The 26,319-nt window shown below is 51.2% G+C and overlaps 2 protein-coding genes across 3 annotated transcripts; both read left to right on the top strand.

Annotated features, from left to right (window-relative positions):
• The first annotated feature begins 782 nt into the window (after positions 1-782).
• Positions 783-11,972, top strand: HMGCL (3-hydroxy-3-methylglutaryl-CoA lyase). Of its 2 annotated transcripts, none has more exons than XM_074934645.1 (9): positions 783-865; positions 1,786-1,869; positions 4,286-4,393; positions 5,396-5,491; positions 6,580-6,728; positions 8,054-8,117; positions 8,562-8,750; positions 9,552-9,677; positions 10,350-11,972. In XM_074934645.1, the coding sequence occupies exons 1-9, from the start codon at positions 815-817 to the stop codon at positions 10,449-10,451; spliced, it is 969 nt and encodes a 322-aa protein (XP_074790746.1). In that variant the 5' UTR covers positions 783-814; the 3' UTR covers positions 10,452-11,972. The 2 variants fall into 2 exon arrangements, with proteins under 2 accessions (XP_074790746.1, XP_074790747.1); XM_074934646.1 differs by lacking the exon at positions 783-865 and adding an exon at positions 1,365-1,569.
• A 1,198-nt stretch (positions 11,973-13,170) lies between these two features.
• GALE (UDP-galactose-4-epimerase) lies at positions 13,171-26,317 on the top strand. Its single transcript, XM_074934597.1, has 11 exons — positions 13,171-13,357; positions 19,481-19,607; positions 19,739-19,854; positions 20,622-20,735; positions 21,770-21,946; positions 22,588-22,701; positions 22,818-22,884; positions 23,044-23,129; positions 23,781-23,858; positions 24,149-24,263; positions 24,638-26,317. The coding sequence occupies exons 1-11, from the start codon at positions 13,259-13,261 to the stop codon at positions 24,691-24,693; spliced, it is 1,149 nt and encodes a 382-aa protein (XP_074790698.1). The 5' UTR covers positions 13,171-13,258; the 3' UTR covers positions 24,694-26,317.
• Positions 26,318-26,319: the final 2 nt, after the last annotated feature.

Below are 26,319 nucleotides of genomic sequence, written 5' to 3'. Positions count from 1 at the left end.
AAGTTTGTAAAAGAAGGATTTCATAGCACATCCAGGTTAAAATTATGAAACTCTGTTCTATGAGTCTGCAATTTACTAGAGCATGCGGGGAGGAAAGTGCTTATAGACACAAGTGTCCCTGTTCAAAGTGTTGTACAGCAACCCAACAACAGTGTGCTGCAAAGCAGAAGATAGCAGACTCTATGTAAAAATGGCTTAGAGCAATGGCTCTCAAGCTTTCCAGAGAACTGCACCCCTTTCAGGAGTCTGATGGGGCCAGGCCCCTTCCAGTCCTTCACATCTGAGAGCCTATCACCATGATAGGTTTCAGAGTAACAGCCCTGTTAGTTTGTATCCCCGAAAAGAAAAGGAGGACTTATGGCCCCTTAGAGACTAACCAATTTATTTGAGCATAAGCTTTCGTGAGCTTCCGCTCACATGGAGCATCCGCCATATGCATCCGATGCAGTGAGCTGTAGCTCACGAAGGCTTATGCTCAAATAAATTGGTTAGACTCTAAGGGGCTTCAGCCGCATCTCCTGCAAGCCTCAAGGCTGAAGTCCCCGCCCCTGGGGAAAGGGCCGCGGGGAGCTCCGGTCCAGAGCCATGGGACGCTGGCTCGGAACGGGGCCGGGGGCAGGTGCCGAGCCTGGGGCTAACTCTGCCCCGGCCGGCTCCTGAGACCCGCTAGCGCGGAGCTGACGGTCGCTGGCGGAGCAAGCGGCGGAGTGGGCCCTGGCGAGCTTGCGGGGCTCGGGTCACGTGCTCAGCAGCGGGCGGCCCGGGGGGGAGAGGTCACATGACAAGGGGGCGTCTGTCACGTGAGCGTTCCAAGATGGTGGCGGCCAAGCGGGCGCTTCCGTGGTTGGCGGCCTCGCTCCGCCCGGTGAGTGACTCCCCGCTGCCCCGGGCCCTCGCATCTACTTCAGGGAGCCCCCCCCCTTCTGCTGCTCCAATAGCAACGCCGCCGTCCGGCTTCTCCGGAGAGCTCGGGGCCCGTCTACACTACGGGGGCCACGACCACCCTGTGGCCCTGCGGGGGCAGTTAATCCTCCTCTCTGAGAGGCGGTGGGCAGCGGAGGCCCTCCCTGGACCCCGCTGCCTCCGCGCCGGGCGTTAGCCTGGCTGCCGCGCCCAGGGCAGGCGCGGGCTCGCAGCCCTGGGCGAAGGAGCTCGGCTGCCCGAAGCTCACGGCGCGGACCTGGCCTGACTGAACCAGTCCCAGATTTACGTCGTGGGGCTGCCCTCACGGCCTGGCCACTGGGGTCACGGAGCAGGTGTTTAGTTATGGGCGGACCGCCTGGTCCTTTCAGCTCTTCCGGACCCCTTTAAGGAGAGACTGCTGTATAAATAGTCGGTCTTCAAAGGGCCGTGCTGGCTAATTGGTTAAGTGTTGCCAGCTCTTCTGATTTCATCAGGGGAGTCCTGATAGTTGGCGCTAAGCTCTGGTTCCTGGATTCACTTGTGAGTCTCTCTGCTATTCTTTAAAACAAAACAAAACAAAACAAAAAAAGTTTTTGGCTCTCGTGGTTGCAGAGAAAAGCCTGCAAATGTGACCCAGATTGCCCTCAAAGGCTCAGAAAGCAGAAGGTAAATACAAAGAACACCCACATTTATTATTTTTATTTAAAAACTCATGCTTTTGGGGATTGACTCATGATTTTTGAATGCCCTTTTCTATGTTTCCTAGTATGTGAAACAATCATAGACACAGTTAATGTTAAAAAAAAAAAACAACATGAAAAATTGTTGCCCTGTGTGGTTTTAAAGGGTCTTTTTTTCCTGCTCTCTCTGTCTTTTGTGTAGATCAGCTCTACGGCAGCTGGCTCCCTTCCCAAACAAGTGAAAATAGTTGAAGTTGGCCCAAGAGATGGACTGCAGAATGAAAAAGTAAGGGACTCTGCTCTCTGTGCTCCGCTTATGACCGAGGGTGTTGTAATAACTTGTTGATTTAACATTTGAACATTGTGAGTCTGTTGTTTCAACACTGCCCTGCGTTATTTGATTCTCCCAGTCAGAATATATTTGTAGCTCACAATCTCCTCCCCAAAATCCTGTTACTTTTTTCTTCAACTTCCAATACATTTATTGCCATATAAATTGCCAAATGTGTTTTGTTTATGACAGGTTTCAGAGTAGCAGCTGTGTTAGTCTGTGTTTGCAAAAAGAAAAGGAGGACTTGTGGCACCTTAGAGACTAACAAATTTATTTGAGCATGAAGTGAGCTGTAGCTCATGAAAGCTTATGCTCAAATAAATTTGTTAGTCTCTAAGGTGTCACCAGTACTCCCTTTTCTTTTTGTTAATGAGTCCATTTGCCCTTGTTTCTTGAGGCATTCAGCCTAATCTAACTTCTGTTATACCTCCCCTATGTATATAATGAGAGGGTGATATAATTAACTCACAGGTGAGCTTGTCTTTTATTTGTATTACAAATTATGTTGAACAAGAATTCCCTCTTGTATTCAAAACAGATTTTCATGTCTGCTGCCAGAGGGTAGTTTGCTATTACCCTGGTCCTGCAAAGAGTTAAGCACATGCATGACTTTATGCAGCTCAGTAACACCATTGAACTCAATGGGTCTGCCCATGTATGTAAACTTAAGCTTTGCTTACAACTCTGCAATATTAGGGTCTAATAGCTAGTGTAATTAAATTCCTGAGAGAGAACACAAATAAAACTACTGAGGACATATGCAAGGCTGCTAAGCCCAGGGCTGTTACGTTCTGTCTTAAGTCAGTTGCTTTGTTTACCTGTTTAAAAAAAAAAATCTGTCCGCGCTGAACAGTGTGTGAAGGGTAAAGTCTGTACAGTCTAGGCAGCAAGAGTGAGAGGTATGGTATAGCAAAAATTCCATTGTTAGCTTGTTGGGAAAGAGCCATGTTTTGTAGCTGATGCTGGAGAGCTCCAGTTCATGGTGTGATGACATAGCTGTGATATATCCCCTATTAAGGGGGAAGTGAGGCTTCTTTTCAGCACTTCAACCAGAGTCTACTGCAGTGCACAAAATGAAGGGAGGCCCTGCATGCGTCACAACTGCACTTAATAGCGGCTGTGAACTCAGTTGTAGCTGAACTCATCGCAACTTCATTGCAGCCTAGCTAGGCAAGGGCTAAAACAGAGGTGGGCAAAGTACGGCTCGCAGGCCACATCCAGCCTGGCCCTTGAGCTCTGGGCCAGGGAGTCTAGCCCCCAGCCCCTCCCCCGCACCCTCAGTGTGCCATGCTGCCCGCACTCTGGCCCGCCGCTCCTGCCCAGCAGCGGGGTGGCTCCGGTGGGGCTGCGAGCTCCTGCTGCTCTGAGCAGCATGGTAAGGGGGTGGGGAGCGGGGGGGTTGGATAAGGGGCCGGGGGTACTGGGGGGGGGCAGTCAGGACAGGGAGCAGGGGGGGTTGGATGGGTCGGGGGTTCTGGGGGGGGCGCAGTCAGGGGATGGGGAATGGTGGGGGGTTGGATAGGCGTGGAAGTCCTGGGGGGACTGTCAGGGGGTGGGGGTGTGGATGGGGTCAGGGTAGTCAGGGGACAGAGAGCAGGGGGGTTGGATGGGGGGGGTGGTTAGGGGCGGGGGGGTCCTGGGAGGGGGCAGTCAGGAGACAAGGAGCGGGGTGGGGGGGTTGGATGGGTCAGGGGTTCTGACGGGAGCAGTGAGGGGGCGGATAGGGGACGGGGGCCAGGCTGTTTGGGGAGGCACAGCCTTCCCTACCCGGCCCGCCATACAGTTTCACACCCTGATGTGGCCCTCAGGCCAAAAAGTTTGCCCACCCCGGGCCAAAGCCTGGGCCTCTTAATTTGCTTATCTTGTGGTTTAGGTCCTGCCCACACAGGCCAGACCAAATTGGTCATAACCCCTTTCAGCCATAGCTGTTAACAGCCATAAGTAAATTCAGTTGCTGTGGCTGTGCAGACAGTGCCTTTGCTTCAGTGGGAATTAAGAGCAGTCTGCAGGATTGGCCCCTTAATTATCTGTGTGACTGGCTTCTACTTCTGAGGATGTTCCATGGGACCATGGCACAAGTATTCCGCTTTGGATGTGCTAGCAGTGGAGTGAAACTGACGGGGGATTGTTGAAAAATCTTCTCTAAATTCTGAATAGTACTTTGCTTAGAAACTCGTAGAATAAAGCATCACATTTTTCTTAAAGATCCTATTATAATAGAACAAGTCCTTTAATAAAGTAGATCTGTATTATCACTTTTAGTTTCTTCTGAAAAAGGAGTTTTTCAACAGATGTACAATCTTTTGCTGTATTAACAAGATTTGTTGTAAAGTAACTTTAATCTAGGGATGTTTCTCTTTCCTCCCTGTAGAATATTGTCCCTACACAGGTGAAAATCAGCTTAATTAATATGCTGTCTGAAACAGGACTTCCAGTCATAGAGGCTACCAGTTTTGTGTCTCCCAAATGGGTTCCTCAGGTCAGTAGCTGGGATTACTTGGGATTTTGTGTGATCAGAAAGTGGATTTCAGTATGGTTGCAGAAAGTTGTTAGCCTGTTAATATTCTATTTTGCACTGTTAAATATCGTCTTAAACTTTCCTGAGTCAGAAATAACCTAACATTGCTTCACTGGCCTGTTCTCTGTTATAGTTAGATCACTTATAGCATTTATTATTATTTGTGTTATGGTAGGCCCTATAAACTCCAATCAGGGATTAGGGCCTTATTATGCAGAACACTGTGATCACACATACCAAAGAGTCCTTGTCTCAAAGAGTTTGCAATCAAGTATAAGACAAGATTCAGAGTAACAGCCGTGTTAGTCTGTATTCGCAAAAAGAAAAGGAGGACTTGTGGCACCTTAGAGACTAACCAATTTATTTGAGCATGAGCTTTCGTGAGCTACAGCTCACTTCATCGGATGCATACTGTGGAAATTGCAGAAGACATTATATACACAGACACCATGGTGTCTGTATATATAATGTCTTCTGCAATTTCCACAGTATGCATCCGATGAAGTGAGCTGTAGCTCACGAAAGCTCATGCTCAAATAAATTGGTTAGTCTCTAAGGTGCCACAAGTCCTCCTTTTCTCTTTATAAGACAAGAGGTGACCGGTAGAGTGAGGGAGCATAGGGTGATATTACACCAGTCATAATTGCCTCATTATTAATAGGACAGACTAGAGCTTCCCTTTGAACACCAGTGAAGAATAAGTGCAGATTCAAATGGACACGCAACAAAAAGAACAAGAGAGATCCTCTCCTTGAGTGGATGACTCTTAAGTGATCACTTTAAAATATCCTCAGTGTTTCCAGTACAGTTTTGTTTGGCTTTTAAAGAGCCATCTCTTTAAGTCATGATTTTTTGCTAGTCCCTTGGATTCTCATTTGAGACACGGTCTTAAGAAGCTTTTTTAACTCACTGAATAAATAACCTCTTCATATATTCTAAAGTTTTTCTCCATTTGCTGGTTAGATGGCTGACCACACAGAAGTCTTGCAGGGAATTCAGAAATTTCCTGGTGTCAGCTACCCAGTACTGACCCCTAATCTTAAAGGATTTCAAGCAGCGGTAAGAGAAATGTATTGTGTTTCAGATCTGAGTTCTCTAGTGTGCATTATGCATGTCATTGTCTGGGTGGGAGCACTTCAAACAAGTGGGAGATATGTAGAAATTGTACTTTATAACATTTCCTGTTCGTTTTTTTTCCTATCAACGTGCAGCAGGCAGCTCTTGTAATTTATCTAAAGAGGGTCTTTCCTAGTGGGAACTTGAAACACACCACTTATAATGCAAAAATCTGTGTTCTTGATTCACGCCCCGCCCCCACTTTTGGTGATCAGCAGTGTTATTTCTGTCTAAACAAACCCTTCTGTCTCTGCTTCCACTATATCCTGTGGACGTGGCTTTAGTGCTGCATTTATGGCTTTGCAATCATTTCCATGACACACTCGGATGTCTCAAATCAAGGGTTATGTTTTTGCTGTGGGGTGAATTGAGATGAGAATCTGGTTTGTAAGGGAGAAAGCCCTTATATTAAAAACAGACAGCTTCAGAAATTGCAAAGAGTCTACAGAGCATGGCTGACAAAAAAAAAAAAAAAAATAGGTTTTTTTTTCAACGTACTCTGTACAAAATGTCTTCAGGGAAAATTCTCTCTAGGGGAAAATAAATTTTAAAATTACAAATCCTATAAAACCAATAATCTCAGTAGAATAAGGCTTTGTTCCAGTAATGATCTGTTACTGCACCTCTGGAGTAAATAGCTTTATCCCTTCAACGTATATCTTCACTGATACAGGCTGCTACGACCACACAAATTCCTCATTCCATTGAGATTATTGCTGATACATACTTGTTAGGCAAAATGTGAAGTGGCAGTATTATCACGCGGCTCTACCAGTAATGTGCAAGAATCTGAGCTTCACAATAAATCATGCAAGTATAACAAGAAGAATATTGACCTGTCGAGTGCAGCCGGTGGTAACACTGAGCTTAACTGCTTGGTGCTGAGTCAGTGGGAGCTGGGGCCTGTTTGTTGGGTTTGAAGTCAATGGGAGTGGAAAATGCTCAGCATCTTGCAGGATCAGACCTTTTACAAGTGCTTTATTAGCAACAGAAATGAGTCCTTCTGTTCTTTCTCATCTCCCTGTGGGAAGGTGGCAGCAGGGGCAAAAGAGGTGTCTATCTTTGGAGCAGCTTCTGAACTCTTCACTAAGAAGAACATTAACTGTTCCATAGAGGAGAGTTTGCAGAGGTTCAGTGAAGTGATGCACGCAGCAGGAGCAGCCAGTGTTCCAGTCAGAGGGTAAGAGAGCCCAGTGCTAGATCAAACCAGTTTGTTAACCTGTGCTAATGATGTCAAACCATACAGGAAAAGGACTACTGGGCCATGGGCCAGAAGTACCCAAGGCTAATATCGTTGGGGAGGTGATGACCACTTAACTGTACTGATTTGAAGCCATTCCTGTACCCGCAAAAACAGTGCAGCCTGGGACCTCTCTCCCATCCCATTTGCTGCTTATGACCCACCTTAAATTCCCAGGAGCAGAGGAGGGAGATTTACTCCAATCTCTTTTTATGCTGATTTTATTTACTTTGCTTCCTGGTCTGCATGACTTTGGAAACAAAAGAATCCTAATTCCTTTTCATTGACCAGATACCATTATTGAGTCATTTTCCTCTCTTCTACAATGGTCAAAGCGTGCTGAGGCCACTTGTAAGAGTAACTTGTCCTGAACCGAGCTCCTGGCTAGGAGTACAGCATATGACTAGGTCTCTCAAATTCGGTTCTCTCAGTGCTGTGGGTTACATGTGAATAGGTCTCAAATAATAGAATCTTCCTGTCCCTGTGGAAAGCAGATTTCACCACTTTTAAGCTTCAGTTTTCTTAATGTTTTAATGATATCTTGGGCTCTATCAAAACAGTGGTTCTCAACCAGGGGAATGCGTACCCCTGGGAGTACGCAAAGGTCTTCCAGGGGGTACATCAACTCATCTAGATATTTGCCTAGTTTTACACCAGGCTACATAAAAAGCATTAGCGAAGTCAGTACAAACTAAAATTTCATACAATGACTTGTTTATACTGCTCTATATACTATACGCTGAAATGTAAGTACAATATTTATATTCCAATTGATTTATTTTATAATTATATGATAAAAATGAGTCAGCAATTTTTCAGTAAGAGTGTCCTGTGACACTTTTTTGTATTTTCCTGTCTGATTTTGTAAGCAAGTCAGTTTTAAGTAAGGTGAAATATGGGGGTACACAAGACAAATCAGACTCCTGAAAGGGATACAGTAGTCTGAAACGGTTGAGAGCCACTGTATCAAAGGATCCAGAATTACATTAATTCATTTTCGCACAAATACTCCCTGCATCGTGGTGTGAAGTATTAAATGGTTAGCAGGGTGCCTGACCCCAGTAATGGCTGCCTGTTTCTTTGTGCAGAGGGAATTATTACAGAGGCTGTGAGCCTTTGTCCATGGAATTCCACCCTTCGTATTTTGGAAAACTAGAAGAAATTTCCCATTATTTAGAATGCTGCATGTACTGACTGACTTAGCCTGTATTCTATTCCCCCACCACCCCCAAATTCCCCCTGCTAATCTCAGGCTTTATCTGCAGGTATGTTTCTTGTGTTCTTGGTTGTCCCTATGAAGGAAAGATTGCCCCTGCTAAAGTTGCAGAGGTGAGTACACCATAAATGTAGCCAGAGGCTATCTAATCCTCGGTATGCTTGGGACAAGAATCAGGTGCCCTGAGCTGCTTGGAGGTTTGCTTTTTGCATGAGACAGAATAGGGTGCTGTTTGCTTGTGGAGATGCACCGGGAAATTTAATGACCACATCTCCCACCAAGAATTAGGGGTGTTCTTCCAATTGCCAGCTCAGCGAGGAAGTGAGTGCTAAGACAGATTTAATTGGAAGTGGTATTCGTCACTTCTTGTCCTCTACTGTGTGTATCTAGTGTTTCTGGGTGCAGTCTGATGATTGTCCTGTTCCACCCCAGAGGTGGCTGCATTTTCAGGGCAAGTGAAACGATCCCTCTCTATAGCTTGTGTCTCAATGTGTGAAGTGCTTTGGGATCCTAATAGCAAATCTGTTTTCTCATTAAGTGTGTCATTTTTGGGGCAGGTATCCAAGAAGATGTACTCAATGGGGTGCTACGAGATTTCTCTGGGTGACACCATCGGTGTTGGGACCCCTGGGAGCATGAAGGAAATGCTCTCTGCAGTCATGAAAGAGGTACCCGTTGGGGCCCTTGCTGTTCACTGCCATGATACCTATGGGCAGGCTCTCGCCAACATCTTAGTAGCACTTCAGGTAAGTCTTCCTTTGCTTCAGTGAACAATATCTGTGGGTTTTGTCTCCCCTCATGTGCTGAGGGTCTCTCACTCTCCCCTTTCCTGTGTGTGTGCACGTGTAAGTATATATGCAAACCAAGAAAATCATGGTGGGTGTGAGTGAAAACTGTCACAAGTCCCCTAGCTGGTCCTTGGTTTGGTTCAGGTACATCAACACTTGGGGTTCTTCACCCAGTGGTATCCGAGTAATGGATTCTGCTGGGTTCCATATGGGCTGCAGTAACTAGATTCAACATTCTTTGCAGTGAGTCGTATCTGAAACAAGCACTTTGGTACATTTGCATGCTCTGCTCACGAATTACAAAGGTCTGTCAAACTGCTGTAGCGAGGGAAGTGTTAGTAGCACTTTATGGCCCTGAGAATGAATTAATAGAAGATCAGGCGTATGTGCAAACTAGTATAGGACATTTCCATCGGAACATCACGGATATGGGTTGGTCTCGTATCTTGTGACACATGAGAGTAAAACAAGAGCGTGCTGGGTGCTTCACCTATCTGGGCTGCATTAGGGACTGGACTTTAACGATTCTCAGGACTATCAGTTGCCTGGATTTGGCACAGCTCTCCCCTACCCAGCCAGGCATGAGGGACTGACCAGGACACTGTCCAAAATGCCTGTTCAGTTCTTTATTAAATCTCTTCCCCAAGCCAGAGGATGCTTGTTCCTTTGACCCAAACGTGGGCGGTGTTGTTGCTCTGATTTACAGTACGATGGGACCAGAGCTGCAGACAGTTTTACAGACGCCTGTTTTGTATTCAGATGGGTGTGAGTGTGGTCGATTCCTCAGTTGCTGGTCTCGGAGGCTGCCCGTACGCACAAGGAGCCTCAGGAAATGTAGCTACAGAAGACTTGGTGTACATGCTACATGGCCTGGGGATTCATACCGTAAGTACAGTGGGCTCACTGTTGTCATGGCACTGGCCTGCTCACACTGCTCTCCATCGGGGCTCGAAACGTGGCTTTGAAACTTGACCTACAGACTCCCTGACTGGCAGACGTAGCTTCCCTGTACTCGGGTGATTGCCACCCAAATACAGTGAGGCTTTGTCTGGCTGAAGGAGCCCTTGTTGTCTGTCACGGCAAGGATAAGGGAGTGAATTGGAATCGGTGAGTCTGGACTTGAGGGCATTAAAGCAAACAGCCAGAAAACCGAGCCCACACTGAGCAGTAATAAGTAACGAACTTCCTACACGTCACCTTTCTATGAGTGCACAGGGGAAAGAATATGGGCACAGCTGATCATTGTTCCAGCTTCAAAGGTCATTGTGTCCCCTCTTCTCCCCAGCCCCACTCCCTCTGGATTTAGCCTCACTCCTTTATGGTGCCTTTGACCTTGAGTTTCTCCCTTCCCCCACTCCTTCCCTGAGTGCACACTAAGGAATGTGTGACTTTAAATGCCACTGTCAGAGTTGCACTAGTGACCAGTTACCAAGAGTCTTACCAGAACAGCATACCATTTTCCAAAGCTGCCCACCAGTCTGGAATGTGGTGGCATAGTTGTTGTGCAGCCCACCCAGCAGGTGCATGTACAAACTGTTGTATCTCTGTCTCGTAAAGGGAGTGGATCTACAGAAGCTGATGGAGGCAGGTGTGTTTATCTGCAAAGCACTGAACAGAAGGACCAGTTCCAAAGTGGTTCAGGCTTCCTGCAAACTGTGACACGGATCAGTTTCTCCTCCGACAAGTCAGCAAAGAAAGCCTCAGTGCAGATCTGGAGCCCTGCCAAGTTTACATTTGCTGCCTGGGTTGTGCTTAAATATTCCCTTTTGCGCTCTGGACTTGGTGAATGGGAGACTATATATAGTAGAATCTACAAAGAAATGAAATAAACAAGAATGCTATAGCAGACCTAGATGAACATGTTACACGTCTTTAAAGAGAGAGGGGAGCTGGCCTCTGACAGTGCCATCATGAAATGGACAAACTTGTATCTGAGGGAAGAGTAAGGGACACAACCGTTGCTTTAACGCAGAGAACAGAAGGCAGTAGGCACCTCGGAAACTTCTTTGAGCTTTCTTGATGGGGGTAATGGGTTTTTTTTGTTTGAGGTTAACATGGAGCTCAGAAGAGCATCCACTCAGGTTAATTACCACCTCCAGGGGATTGTCATCATAGGACTAACACTACAGTGCACCCTGTTAGAGCACTTTCCTTGGGTCAGACTGGTTTTAGCTTCTCAGAACTGCATGGAGCAATCCTCTCCTTGCAACACAAGCAAACAGATTGAAAACACAAGGAAGCACCTTTATTCTATAAATCTGAGTGAATATCAAGGATGTAGATCCAGCTTTGGATCTTAGCTCTTAATATTCAGTAGTGGAGGATGGTATGGGTCAAAAGATGCTTTTCAGATAATTGTCAGTTGTGTTAGGGAAAGATACAGATTTTATCATCTGAAATATTAGAGTAGCAAAAATCTGGTGTAATTAAACGGGGGAAAGAACAACTTAGTACTAAGTCTGTGACAGGAAATCCTATCAAGATAACTACTGTGTGAGCAGCATGTGAATGGGAGAGTGTGGAAGAAGTGCCTTATGGTTACAGGACTGCAGAGAAAATCTAGACCGGGGTTCTCAAACTTCATTGCACTGTGACACCCTTCTGTCAATAAAAATTACTGCATGACCCCAGGATGGGGGACCAAAGCCTGAGCCTGCCCGAGCCCCGCCGCCCCAGATGGTGGGGCCAAAGCCTGAGCCCCGCCGCCCCAGATGGTGGGGGCCAAAGCCCTCAGGGCTTCAGCTTCAGTCCCGGATGGTGGGGTTTGGCTTTAGCCCGGGGCCCCAGTAAGTCTAAGGCATCCCTGGTGACCTCATTAAAATGGGGTCGCGACCCACAGTTTGAGAAGCACTGATCTAGACCAACAGGGCAAGAAGAAATTAAACAGAACTAGTATAATTTCTGTACTTTGCTTGAATTTCTCGTGTCAGCTGGAATTGTCAGCCATTCAGTTTCTATGGAACTCTTTTTATCACTGAACAAATTATTAAATGCTTTTTTCATAAAAGTATGGATAATTAAAAAGAACCTGAGCCAATTACTAATACACAAAACTTGTATTGATGGCAGGTGGGCATCTGTTTCATGGCTAACCTCTCTATTATGTACGTTCCACTGGGATGATCTTTACGGCACCAACGTCCTTTTTGCAAAACACTGGCATCATAAATGTTTATGTAACATCAGTAAATTATAAATAAATAAATTAAAAATGACAGCGTTCAGTGCCTGTTAGTATCCAGCTGACGTGCCAGGAACACCAGGTTAGTTTTAAAAATGCATTTAATTGTTACAGCATTGGTAGTAATGACATTGTTGTTCCTGCCCCGTAGTGGGGTTCTGTTTTAACAGCTTTTCTGTATCAATCTGTCTCATGGACACTGCATTCTAGGGGTACCACCTGGCTTTGTTAACTCCTAGGGATGGGACTGTTTTTGTAACAGTACTGTGTCAGTTACAGCATCACCCCTTGGCCCTGAATGCCACTAGATGGCAGCATTTGGCGAGTCACAGCAGTAGTTACTCTCGCTCTAGCAATGGAGTTAATGTTGGAATTGAGCAAACTCCAAGGCTGGAGAGTGGAAATAAAATCACTCTTAAACCTCTCTGCGGCTCCATGGAAATACAAAATCTCTTGTGACCCAGCAGAGGGGTTAGGGAAAAACCTAGCTGGGGCTCTTTGCTCAGGCCAGGCTGATTTGTGGGTTAGAGATTTGGAGGGCACGCTGTGGCAGTGGGAGTGGTTGAGGTTGCTCTTTGCCTTGCTCTCCTGTGACTAGTGGCTCAGCTGTCCAGCTGCCAACCCTCCAGGACTGTCCTGGAGTCTCCAGGAATTACATGATCTTTTAACTAAAGATCGTCATGTGATGAAATCCCCAGGAATACTCCAACCAAAAACTAAAAAAAAACAGGTCCTTGTGGCACCTTAGAGACTAACAAATTTATTTGGGCATAGGCTTTCATGGGCTAGAACCCCCTTCATCAGATGTATGCAGTAGAAGATACAGGAGCAGGGCTAAATACATAAAAGGATGTGGGTTGCTTTACCAGGTGTTAGGTCAGTCTAAGGAGATAAATCAGTTAGCAGCAGTGCTGAGCATGCAGGGCCCAGCTGCCTCCCCATTGCAAGGGGGAGGCTGCAAAAATCCCGAGGCCAAGTCCTGGGGGCAGGACAATGGCCTGACCCCAGTTCTGAGTGCAGTACTGCAGGCTACCACCCCCTTCGGAGGAAGGAATGGTTTCATCCAATTTCCCCTTCTTCTCCCCCCCCCTCCGTAATAGCCAGGGTGGTTTGGTCGAAGCCCTTTCTCGCCCTCCACAGGTAGCGATGGACTGAACCAATCTGTAGCTCCCTTCCCCGTGTCTCTCCGCGCCCCGGGACAAGTGGTTTGATCCAGAGCTCCGCGTTTGGCTCGTTTTGGCCATGTCGCGCGCCCGTACCGTGGGGGCGGGAGTGACATGTTCCCATGGGGAAGCGGCTGCGTGTCCCTCAGGCCCGGGGCGGGGCGTCTTATCTTAAAGGGGCCGCGCCCCAGCGAGAGCCGGGAAGAGCCCAGAGGGCTGCGGTGAGTGACCCTGCCGGGGACGGGAGGGGCGAGGGCTCAGCCCGCGGGCCTCGCCAAATGGGGGGTGCCGCCTAGTGCGGGGGTCGGTGGGGGAGCATCCTGGGGGAGGGGATCCTGGCTAGCGTAGGGGGCAATGGGGGGGGGAACCTGGCTAGCGTAGGGGGCAATGGGGGGGGGTGCTGGCTAGTGGGTGGGGGTCAGGATCTTGGCTAGCGTAGGGGGCAATGGGTGGGGGTCAGGATCTTGGCTAGCGTAGGGGGCAGTGGGGGGGGTGGTGGCTAGTGGGTGAGGGTCAGGATCTTGGCTAGCGTAGGGGGCAGTGGGGGGGTGCTGGCTAGTGGATAGGGGTCAGGATCCTGGCGAGCGTAGGGGGCAGTGGGGGGGGTGCTGGCTAGTGGGTGGGGGTCAGGATCCTGGCGAGCCTAGGGGGCAGTGGGGGGAGATGCTGGCTAGTGGGTGGGGGTCAGGATCCTGGCTAGCGTAGGGGGCAGTGGGGGGAGATGCTGGCTAGTGGGTGGGGGTCAGGATCCTGGCTAGCGTAGGGGGCAGTGGGGGGAGATGCTGGCTAGTGGGTGGGGGTCAGGATCCTGGCTAGCGTAGGGGGCAGTGGGGGGGTGCTGGCTAGTGGGTGAGGGTCAGGATCCTGGCTAGCGTAGGGGGCAGTGGGGGGGGGTGCTGGCTAGTGGGTGGGGGTCAGGATCCTGGCTAGCGTAGGGGGCAGTGGGGGGTGCTGGCGAGTTGGTGGGGGTCAGGATCCTGGCTAGTGTAGGGGGCAGTGGGCGGGGTGCTGGCTAGTGGATGGAGGTCAGGATCCTGGCTAGCGTAGGGGGCTGTGGGGGGGGGGTCAGGATCCTGGCTAGCGTAGGGGGCAGTGGGGGGGGGGTGCTGGCGAGTGGGTGGGGGTCAGGATCCTGGCTAGCATAGGGGGCAGTGGGCGGGGTGCTGGCTAGTGGATGGAGGTCAGGATCCTGGCTAGTGGATGGAGGTCAGGATCCTGGCTAGTATAGGGGGCAATGGGGGGGGTGCTGCCTAGTGTGGGGGGTGGGGTCCTGGCTAGTCGGGGGCGGGGTGTCGGTTAGTGCAGGGGGCAGTGTGTGTGTGGGGGGGTGCTGGCTAGTGGGTGGCGGTCAGGATCCTGGCTAGTGTAGGGGGCAAGGGGGGGTGCTGGCTCGTGGGTGGGGGGGCAGGGATCCTGGCTAGTCGGTGTGGGAGTCGGTTAGTGCAGGGGTAGGTGGGGGGAGGCTGCCCCAGTAGAGTCGGGCCCCTCCCGGAGCACTGACACCCCTGGTGAGAGAAGTGGTCTCTTGGGGTGAATTCGAACCCTGCCCCTCCACATCCACTGCTGATACCAGGGCATGGGGGGCGCGGGGCCATCTGAGCAAGGGGTCCGGTGCTGCCCACGCCGCCCCCCCGAGGCACAGCGAGAGGGGCTGAGCCCTGGGAACACAGGCTGCAGCCAGGCCCTTTCCACGGAGGCTCTGCTCAGGGGTCCCCTCCCAAAGCACAGACCCATCGCAAAGGCCATTCGCGCCTCACACCTGCTGTTCCAGGCCAGCAAGGGGCTCAAGGTGTGGCTGTCACTGACCTTCCCATATCGCCTCCCGGAAGGCAGACCGGCTCCTGTCCCTCTAATCAGCCGGCACAGTCCTACTCCCTGACCACGTGGCCCCATTCACCCCCCTGCTGGACAGGGAGCCTGTTGGTCCTGCTAGGCAAATTAGTTTTGTTCTGTCCCGAAACAGGGATTTAGGCAGCGGCAGCGTTTGCCATCCCCGGGTCGGAGGGGTCAGTAGGTTCCAGCTCAGTCTCCCAGCACAGCTTAGAGGGTGATCGCCTCCCGCAGAGGGAACAGGCTGAAAACCTGCTTTGGACCCTAACTGAGCTTTTGTGGGTGGTTGTGGCAGGGTGGGCATGCCTGGCTGGGTGCGAAATACAGCCAAATAATAATAGGGTTGTTAGAACCCCCAGGCGGGTCTGGGGCCTATAATGGAGTTAGACCCACAGAGTAAACGGGACCAGCTGGCACAGGATACACCCATGAGGGAGCAAAGGGTCCTGTTGTAGCTTTACTGAGGGAGGTTTAGTGGAATGTGTAGGAACTCGGGCAGTCTGGAAAGTGACTTGTCGGTAGCCAGGTATAAATGAGAGCTCTTCATACAGCAAGAAGATAATTGAATTGTGTGGCAGGGAGAGGAGGGTTCTGTTCAGGCAGGTGGGAGAGAAAAACAGAACAGGAGCACACTGAAATAATCCTTTGCCCTGTTCTAAGCGCAGAGTTCTTTACAAACGTTAACAAAGCTTCAGAACACCCCGGGAGGTAGGTACCCTTATCCCATTTTACACATGGCGAACAGAAGAACAGAGAAGTTAGGTCATCTGTCTAATTCCCACAGAGAGTCAGTGGCAGGGCTAGGAATTCCTATTCCTGGGCCCCATATTCAAGTTAAGTTATGTAATCAGAGGATTTGGTTTACATGTTTGGAGGTTTTTTTTTCTTCCCCTTAATTCATTATATAGCAAGATAAGCAAAAGACTGTCCTCTCCATGCAGCTGACTGCAGACGGTTCAGGTTTCCCTGTTACTCTTTTACCCATTTCCTCTTTCCTGGAGAGGTTTGCTGAAGGTGGAGAAAGTACACATGGCAGGTGGAGATCTGCATTTGTCATGTGCTGTGTACTGTACCCCCTTCCTCCCAGCAGCTGCGCCCATTGAAAGCGGATGCTGAGCTCACATTTCAGACCTTTCCTGTAAAAGGACTTAGAAAAAGAAATCAAATCAGTCCCCTACGTGACGTGTCAGCCTGAAGGTTCCAGTCCTTGTTTTGAACCAGCCCAGCATGCAGATGGTGATGCCTTAGGCTTAAGTGAGTCAATAAGCAAGAGTTTTGTACAGTAGCTGGTAGCTCAGGATTTCAATAGCTGCTTGGTTCCAGCTCATAGTCGGTGATGGAGGCTGGTGCCTGGATTTACATTAGGGATATTTAAACACCCAGACGCATAGAGCAAAGGGAATGGCTTTGGGGGCTAGCCGTCCCTCTCGCTGGATAACGTACGAGCCTCCCATCAAGGGACTGTACAACCTAATAAGCAAGGGATGCTAGTAATCCCGTAACTGGTGCAAAATCCATGCCAGTGGTGGTGGTATGTGTGCTTAGGTGTGTGAGGAGCCTTAATCTGGATAGTTAAATGCTGTCTGAAAAGGAGGGAGAATGGGAACTGCCTTGGAAGGGAGAGCTGATAGCAGGGACTCAAGCTGTGTTGCAGAGCCGGAATTGCTAGGTGCCAGTGAGTGCTTTTCACACACCTGAGTCAGGGGCAGGCCCTGCGGCTACATACCTCCATTAGGGGCCTCAGGCGATAGCTGATTGTACTGTGCTGCTAGGCGCCGGGAGGGGAAGGCCAGGCCAGACCTCGAGGTATTTCCTGGCTTTAGCCCATGCAGCCTCCTTTTACTATCAGAGTCTGTATGTGGGGCCTCCCGCTGTCCAGCCCCGAAGAAAGTGGATCTGTTTGTTAACAGAGTCCATTGAAGAAGGAGCCCCTTGCATCACTTCCTGCTCAGGCCTTTCCCGCTCCCTTGAGAGCAGCAGGACAGAAGCCTCCTTGAGCAGGAGGAATGAATCAGGTAGACGGTGCCAGTTTGGCATCAGGGCATTTACAACTAAACTGTGGGCACTTCCGAGCGGCCTGTGTGTGAGGCAAGGCTGGAGTGTGTTTCCTGCTGGCTGGCTGTTTGTGACCGCACAGACAAGCAGCTAATGTTTATTCTTGGGTAAAAGAGGGTGGATCTCCCCATAGACTTAGTCATTCCCGCCAGGTCAGAGACCTTCCCAGCTCCAGCTCTCTGGAGCCTCTTTTCCTGCAGGGACCTGGCAGAGGGCATACGAAGGACTCAGACTCCTTTCCCCAATATGGAAGGTAACCTTTGACTCCTAAGTGAGACCGCTTGAATAAGCTACACCCTGAAGAGTGGGGGAGAACGGCTTCGCTGGGCAGCCCCTCTGCAGAACCTACTCTCCCCACTTCAGAGAGAAGAAGTGATTTGACTCTGGTGCCTCCTTCCTCGAGATCCCCCACTGGCTGCTCAAGGAAAGAGCCTCTTCCCCCAGCTGGCCAAGGACCCTCAGCTGGGTCCCTGCTCCTCTTGTAAGGCAGGGCTCTCTCTGCAGTGAAATGAGCCAGGGCTTGTTTGTTTCTTTGGCTAGATACAGAGCAGGTGGTTTGCTGTAGTTCCATAGTCCCTACCTTTTCCATTCTGGGATGGGGCTAACCTGGGTGTAGATTTATGCTGCTTTTCTCCCCCACCTGGGGCTGGAGTCTGTCAGGGCCAATCCTGCATTTGTGGCAGGGTGGGGCATCTGGATGTCTACCCGTGCTTTGCTGTCTGGTTCACTTGCATGGCAAAGAGAGCTTTATTTTTCGGAGCTCATCTGGTCTGGCTCAAGCTCTAATCCTCCCTTGGCGACACCCTTGTTGGCTGCTGTGGGACTGGTTGTGATGTCAAGCAGGTGACTAACCTCAGAATGAGTCATGTTCGTGCGAGGCAGCATGTGCTAGTGGTCTGAGCACCGGATGGGGGAGCTAGGAGCTCCTGAGCTCTAATCCCAGACCGATACTGACACACCATGTGATCTTGGGGAAGTCTCTACCCGTTTCCCCATCTGCAAAAAATGGAAATAAATCCTTCTTTGCAGGGGTAATTATGAGCATTTGCTAAGTGCTTTGGAGGCCTTGACATCTCATAAACCCTCTCCCTCAGGAAAACTCCACGCAGGTGGAATTGCTCCCAGGAGGAGTGTTTTTCAGATTTCCATGAGGTTCTCACATGTGCTTAGTAAATGTCTATCTAACTAGTCCTGAATGATCTGCTCAGTTCTGGTGACCCCCTCCCCCCCCTTTCCCACAGAGGCCACAGCAGAAATCAGAAGGGGCCCAGGGGTGGGCGATGGGAATGATCAGGTCATGGAAAGAGAGCCTAACACAGGGGTCTGCAAGCTGATTTTCAGCGGCTGATTTTCAGGGTCCCGGCCACTGGCCCCGCTCAGCCCGCTGCTGGGTCTGGGGTTCCGTCTGCTGGCCCCTGCCAGCCGTGGTCCCGGCCGCCGGACCCGCTCAGCCCGCTGCCGTCCTGCTGGGTCTGGGGTTCCGTCTGCTGGCCCCTGCCAGCCGGGGTCCCGGCCGCCGGCCCCGCTCAGCCCGCTGCCCACCTGCTGCTGGGTCTGGGGTTCCGTCTGCCGGCCCCTGCCAGCCGGGGTCCCAGCTGCCAGCCCCGCTCAGCCCGCTGCCCACCTGCTGCTGGTCTGGGGTTCCATCTGCTGGCCCCTGCCAGCCAGGGTCCCGGCCGCCCGCCCCGCTCAGCCCGCTGCCGGCCTGCTGCTGGTCTGGGGTTCCGTCGGGGGGGGGTCCTGTAAATGTAAAAGTTATTACTGGCATGCGAAACCTTAAATTAATGAAGACTTGGCACACCACTTCTCAAAGGTTGCCGACCCCTGGCCTAAAGATTAGGAGTGTTTAGTTTTGAGAGAGGGGGGAAAACTAAAGGGGACATTATAGAAGAATATAAATCAAAGAATGGGCAAGAGAAAGTAGACCAGGCGCTCCTATTTACCCTTCCTCATAGTATGAGAACAAGAGGGCCATCAGTTAAATTGTGAGGCAACACAATTAAACCTGAATCCATTTGTACATGATGTGAAATTAGCCTGCGGGACTCCTTGCCACTAGGTATCAATGATGCCAAGATCTTAGTAGGGTTCAAAAAAGAACGAGCTGTTCCTTGGATGACCATTCCAGGGGACTGGAGATAAACCCTCACGATTCAGGGCATAAGACAAGCACGAAGGGCCAGATTTTTAGAGGTATTTAGATGCCTAACTGCCTGGGTTAGCGAGTTACCCTCTGGACAGGTCACACTCTTCAGTGATCTAGGATTGGTCATTGTCAGAGGTGGGATCCTGGCTAGATGGACCCATAGGTTGGAACTACTAAGGCAATTCCTATGCTCCCTCTGTCTAATCATTTCTAAGGTTCCTGTCACTGCAGTGTCTGGCCCGCAAGATTGCCCCTTTCACGCCATTCTCTCCATTTGTCATCCCACTCAGTGGGTTTTCCCATTCTATCTCAGGCGAGGATGGCAGAGAAGATCCTTGTGACGGGTGGAGCTGGGTACATCGGCAGCCACTGCGTGCTGGAGCTGGTGGAAGCCGGCTATATCCCTGTGGTGATAGATAACTTCCACAATGCCATCCGAGGTAAGGAGAGCCACTGCCCTCCTGGGCTCTGTCCTGTCATCCTGTGGCCTCTGGTGACCCTCAGTCCCACTTGAGTGCCCATGGTCAAGGCCTGATCTCTCCTGGCGTTACAGAATAACCTGTCTCCCCAGGGGGAGATGCTCTTCCCGAAAGCCTACAGCGTGTGCAGGAGATTGTGGGCAAGAAGATTCTTTTCCAGGAGCAGGATATCCTTGACGAGGCAGCTCTGCGGGATCTCTTTCAGAAGGTGAGCACACGTGCTAGCGGTGATACTGCTGGGGAAGGGGGGATATGCATTTCCTGCTGCGCAAGGTGCTGTGCTGACGGGGAAGCTGTTTGGAACAGGTGCCGAGGGCGCAGGATGGTATTTCTAGACCGGGAGCAGCAAGACAAGCAATTGCATGGAACACAGGGAGGCTTTAGGGCTGGTCAGAAAATTGTCTTTTTTTTTTTTTATTTCCCCTCATGGAAAATTTCAGCATTTTTGGCAATAAATCAAAAACTTGAAAAATTCCTGCCAGAAGCAGGATGCAAACCAAAAATATGGCTTTGGAACTGTTACAGCAGGGCCTCCTGGTAGTTTGGATGCCTCATGTCCCTGTTCTCTATGGGCTGGAGGCATACACCTCTCGTGACGCACAACAGTCTCCCTTCTTGCTGGCTTGCCATAGTGCACCATGGGAGATGTAGTCTGGCTGGGGAACATGGGCCATAGAGAAGAATGGGAGCATGGGGCCCCTGAACTACAACTCCCAGGAGCCACTATGGTCATATTTCCAAATCAAAATTTGGAGGTTTTCAGGTGTTGGGGTTCTTTTGACCAGAAGTTGAATTTTTCTGTGGAAAGCAGACACTTTTTGTAGAGACATTTTGTTTAGTCAAAAACCCAATTTTCTGTCAAAAAACAGTTTTGACAGAAAATTTCCAACCAGCCCTAGGGGCTTTTTGCTGGTGTCATTAACCCAAGTTCTTTCCCAGCCGGCACTGATACTTGCCCTCTTTGTTTCCTTGCAGCACCATTTTTCAGCTGTGATGCACTTTGCGGGGCTGAAGGCCGTTGGGGAGTCTGTTCAGAAACCACTGGAGTATTACAAGGTGAACCTCACAGGGACCATTCGACTGCTGGAGGTAAGTAGAGCCCTTGAGGCAGGGCACTAAAGTACCCAGAACAGCCCCAGTGCAAAGGGCTCAAAGGCACAAGAGGCTGGGGATGCAGACAGACCCTGTGGGGAGATCCCAGGGAGCTGTGTGTGTGCCCCACTTAGTGATCATGGGGAGTGAAGATCCAGGGAGTAAGCCCAGCTGTGGGGGTAACCCTGTGCCCTCTATTACTCAGAGTTCCAGGCAAGTAGGGGCTCATGCAGGCTGACACCTACCCACATACAGAATTACAAAAGGGGGTATCAGCTGCATACAGGAGAGCAGAGGAGAAAGTCTGGAGGGTAATTAGTGTGAGAGAGGGGGAGGGATGGAAAAGCCCTTCTTTCTGCCTGGGAAGAACCCTCAGGATCTCTTCCCCCAGTTCACGGTCAAATTAGTATGCTTCTTTAGACTGTGACCTTGGCCTGCTGTAGTCAGCGGTGCTGAGAAGGTGGTTTCTCAGGAAAGCCTAAGCACTGCCGAGGTGCAGTGAGTCAGTAGATGGCTCTTCCGAGTCAGAACTGACCCCAGCACGGCACTAGGGGGCGCTGTGCCATGGATGTGATGCAAAACCAAGGTTCTGGTTGAGCGAGATTATTAATGGTCCCCAGCATTAATAACGGTTGGTAAGAGTCAGGGTGTTAGCCCCAGTTTAGCCCGAGTTACATTTTGAAGTTCTGTTCTGCCTCCCTAAATTCCCCCAGTTGTTTCAGCTGGCAGCGGCATTCCTCACTTCCTGTCCAAAATCATTTACTCAGTGTTGGTGGGCGCTGTTAAAGAGCTGCTGAGTTTCACCCCAGAGGTGGCTGCATTTCAGTGGTAGGTGGTCTAGTCCGCAGATGGGTTGGCTATATATCAGTTTGTTTCATTCCCTTTATAAAGGGCTCTTTGCACACGTGCACTGTTGTTAGTGGGCAGTTCAGTACTCGCTAGCATGGACGCAGAGCTACCCATTGCCGAGCACACGGGAGAGGCTCTCCCTGTGGCTCGACACTGGACGGGTACCTGCTTTCCCCTCTCAGACAATGAAAGCACACGGGGTGAGGGACATTGTGTTCAGCAGCTCGGCCACGGTGTACGGAGACCCTGCCTACCTCCCGCTGGACGAGAACCACCCGGTTGGGGGCTGCACCAACCCCTATGGCAAATCCAAGTACTTCATTGAGGAGATGATACGAGACCTGTGCAAGGCTGAGAAGGTAAGAAGCACCCACTCAGCCCTGTGCACACCCTTGAACCGGGGAGACTGGGAACCCAGTAGGTTGGGCTTCCCCTCAGCTGGGACCTAAGTCTGAAGTGTCTCCCCAGCACTCATGGCACCCCTCCATACACAGATCTCCTCTAGCCCCTGGGGAAGGGGATCAGCCACTCCTGCAGCACTGCTGAAAGCCCTCCGAAGCCCCAGCTCTGCTCATGCAGAGGAGTTAGGGGAGATAGGGGACACACACATACTGACCCCCTAATGTGGAACCCACAAGGATTGGGATCTGGGGAGTGTAGAGGCCAAGGCCTTTGCTGCTTCTGTAGGGAGCAAACTGCATGAGGGGTTAATTCTCCATTGAGTGACCCATTCCCACCGATGGGTTTCCCCAGGGGACTAGGAAATCTGGGCCTTCTGTTTCCCACCAGAACTCTCTCAAGGCTTGGGATATGGATGGAAGATGGGTAGACGAACCAGGCAATGTTCACACATCTGTGTTCATATTCCAGGGGTCCTTTGAACAGTGGGTGGGGGGAATGGCAGGGGGTGCTGCATGAGCCATGAGAATCCTAGCGGCTTCCTGGGGCCCTGTTTGCGCTTCCTAGGCAGAGTGTCTGACTGGCACTGTCTCTCTCCCAGGACTGGAATGCCATTCTCCTCCGGTATTTCAATCCCATCGGAGCCCATGAGTCAGGAAGAATCGGAGAAGATCCCCAGGGAATCCCCAACAATCTGATGCCCTATGTTGCTCAGGTATGAGCAGACTTGCAGACTGTCTTTAACTAGCGCTCTGTGTACGAGCCCCTGTACGGGTTCCCTTTGTGATTCACACGAGCAGACTGAACTCACAAGCCTGTTCCCTTGTGCAGGTGGCAGTGGGGCGCCGGGAGTACCTGAGCGTGTTTGGGGACGATTATAAGACAGCTGACGGAACAGGTGCGCTGGCCAGTGTTTCTGGCTTATCTTAAATCCTGTTACGTTGGATGGTGCCTGTTAAATCCGGCTCCCTGTGGCCCAGGATGACTGAGCTGCCTGGTGCATTCCCGGCAGCTCCATAACTGATCTGGTTTGCATTATTCTCCTGTTTCCTGGCAGGTGTCAGGGATTATATTCATGTCGTGGATCTAGCCAAAGGCCACATCGCTGCTCTCAAGAAACTGAAAGAAAACTGTGGCTGCAAGGTAGGAAATGGCTCTAATCCAGGTGTTGGGGATTAGCAGACATTAACGTGGGCTCAGCTGAACAAGCTCCTTCGGCCTGAGCCCCCATTCCAAAGTAGGGGCTGTTGCCCAAGGGGAATTATATACACCCCTAGCGCTGTGTGATTATAAAGGCATTTTGACCTGCTCCCTCTAGTGGGCAATAATGAGTAAGGCACCTTATCTGTGTGTTAAAAGAGTCTATAGTCTGTTGTTAGTGCCAGGGGTGGGGCTGGACAGGGCCCAGCTTTCACATGTGGCCCCTGAATTTGGGAGCCCACCTGGAGCCAGCTGGGCCCCAGCATTCAGACAGGCAAGTGCCCACAGCTTCGGTTAGCTGCAGCTGCTCATCAGAAATCAGGCCCCATTAGGGTGACCAGATGTCCCGATTTTTTTGGGACAGTCCCGATTTTGGGGACTTTTTCTTATATAGGCTCCTACTACCCCCCCACCCCGTCCTGATTTTTCACACTTGCTGACCGGTCGCCCTAGCCCCCACTGTCTCAAGCTGAGCTCCCAGAAGTCAAGGGCAATTTGAGGGTGGGGCCTGGTGCTGTAGTGAAACTGGAGGGCTGGGCGGAGCCCAGGCCCTGAGCAAGGCCAGAGCCAGCAAGTTTCCTGTCCTACTTGCAGATCTACAACCTGGGCACAGGCTGCGGTTACTCCGTCCTGCAAATGATCAAAGCCATGGAGAAAGCATCAGGAAGAGAGGTACGGTGCTAACCCGAGGCCTTACCCAGCCCCCTGGCCCTGCCCGAGCAGCGCTTTCAGGGCTGTTCTCTAGCTCTTTCCAGGGCATCTTTCTTCCCCTTACGCTGGTAAAGCAGCAGCCAGGGCAGCTGTCCCTGCTTCCAGCCTGGGGGAGCTGCTGCCTTGAGGTCTGCAGTGGCAGGTTGTTAGCTACATGGGACTGTGCTGCAGTCGGGGACCCCCCCCGCCCAGCCCCTCATGCAGTGAAGTTCCAGGACGGTCGCCCCCCCTGACGTGTTGTTTCCTTTCAGATAAAGTACAAGATCACTGCGCGGCGGGAGGGGGACATCGCCGCTTGCTACGCTGACCCTGCCCTGGCCAAGCAGGAGCTGGGCTGGAAAGCTGCCTTCGGGCTGGACAAGATGTGTAAGTGCAACCCCTCTGGGCTTGCTCTGACCTCCCCTCACTCTGTCTGGGCCTCCTCTGGCCCCTCCCAGTGACCCCCATGGGGAGGGGGGCGTGCAGGGCATCATTCAGTCTTATGCCCATTTATCCCCACCCCCCCTTTAGCTCTTGCCAAAGCTTCTTCCTTGTCCCGGTCCCTGAGCTGCTGCTCGGGGGAGGCTGGATGAGAGGCTCCAGGGCTTGGCGCTAAGCGTCCCTGACACACCTGCAGGAACTAGAGGGTTTGGTTCAAGCCTGTTGCATTGAGCCTGGAGTTACAGCCTGCAGCCCTCTCCCCCGCTAGCTTAGTCCAGCCTCAGCAGGTGCCAGCCTGAGTTTCTCTCCCTGTCTTGCAGGTGAAGATTTGTGGCGGTGGCAGGTGCAGAATCCCACAGGCTTCAGCAACCACTAGAGCGTCGGCCCTGGGGAGCAGCCAGGCTGGGGCCAGCCTGCCAAAGTCTCAGCCCCCAGGGAGCTGCAGTTGCTTTCTCTGCGGGGGTGGGCCGGCCCGAGTCGTACCGGGCCAGTGAAACTTTCCCACCTTTTAACCAGGAGCTGACTTTTCTCATGGCACGGGGCAGTCAAGAAACAGTCCGGGCCCTGGCCTGGCCTCAGGGAGGGGGAAGCCCCCAGCTCTGCAGCAGCAGAGGGCTGAGCAGACCCCATCCACACGTAGCTGCTGGGCTGCATTTAGCAGAACTTGCACAGTTTAAAACATCGCAGCACAATTCAGCGGAGTCCCTCCGAGCAGGAACAGAGCCCACCACGTCATGCTGGGCTCCAGCGCCAAGGGGCTTACTCCCTCACTGCCCTGAACGCAGAGATGGTCACTGAGCAAGGGCCCTTCCCTCTTGCCTACCTCACAAGGACAGGATACCACACGCACTCTGCTGCTTCCCAGGGGCCAGGCCATGTCTTCAACATAGGACCACAGGGGCAGGATGGGCTCGTATTTCCCCATGTGTGGGAACATCTTCCCCACTCCTGGGGGGGGGCGCGCAGGTTGTCTTCCACCTTCGGGGCTTGTGTGCTGCCTTTTCCCTTCCCCCTGAAGCAGTTTGCTCCCTGCCTCGGTTCCCTCACCCTTGGCTGTAGGGGCCCAAAGGAGATTTTTATTGTGTCTGTTGGAGCCAGGGCCTGGTGCTTACGAGTCTGTTAGGGCAAATTATGCCGAGCTAGCTCTGTGGCGTTCAACGGCTGGGCGCAGCTTAGTCCATAACTCTTGTGGGACAGAGCGTGTACGTGACAGGAAAGTCGCATTCCCAGCCCTCTGTGCTGTAGACGTTTACAAGCTCACTCAGCAAGTGGCTGCGGCAGCTACTCGCTTACAATCGGACTCACCGAAGCCTGCCTGGGGCAACGGTTTGTTTTCCTAGCTCCTGAAGATTTTATTTATTACAGAGAACGCTGCGAGCATTCCGGGGACACGGGCCAGTCTGTTCTGCTTGCACTTCCTACAGCTCATAACTGATGCTACCGAAGGCTGGGGTGAGATTTTGATTTGCCTCAGGGGCCAGCACGATTCAAACTAGTTCCCACCGTAGAGAGGAGGTGGCACAGAGCCGCTGGGCCCCTGTATCTCGTTGCATTAAAGAGACCAGCTCAACATCTTGGGAGAGGTTTATGTTTTCTTTAATCTCAGATCCAAGGGTGTGGAACACAAACCCACCCCAAGGAAGACAGAGAACTAAAAGCCATTTTCAGGAATGGACAGAAGCTTCTTTCTCTCTCTCCCTGAGTCCTCAGCATGGCCTCGGGCCCAGAGGAAGTCGCTGCTTACACAGGGAGAGAGCAGCTCCGTGGAATGCTCTGAGAACAGGCCAGTACTTTCAACCAAACTATACATAAGAATGAACATGAGGCCAGGCCCCCCAGCCAGCCAAGATGCAGAATGTTCCAATTCACAGTCAAAGAGATCAGGTATAGCTGCCAGCCTTCATTGAAACTCGGGTGAGCTGCATGTCCCCCTGCCTCGGCCCTGGGCGGGGGCTGCTTTAAACAGACACAAGGAGGAGAAACAGGAGGGCTGTGTCCAAAA

Source organism: Natator depressus, chromosome 19, assembly GCF_965152275.1.
Source record: "Natator depressus isolate rNatDep1 chromosome 19, rNatDep2.hap1, whole genome shotgun sequence".
Classification (NCBI taxonomy): Eukaryota; Metazoa; Chordata; order Testudines; family Cheloniidae; genus Natator; species Natator depressus.
This window is presented reverse-complemented; position numbering and strand designations above follow the sequence as displayed.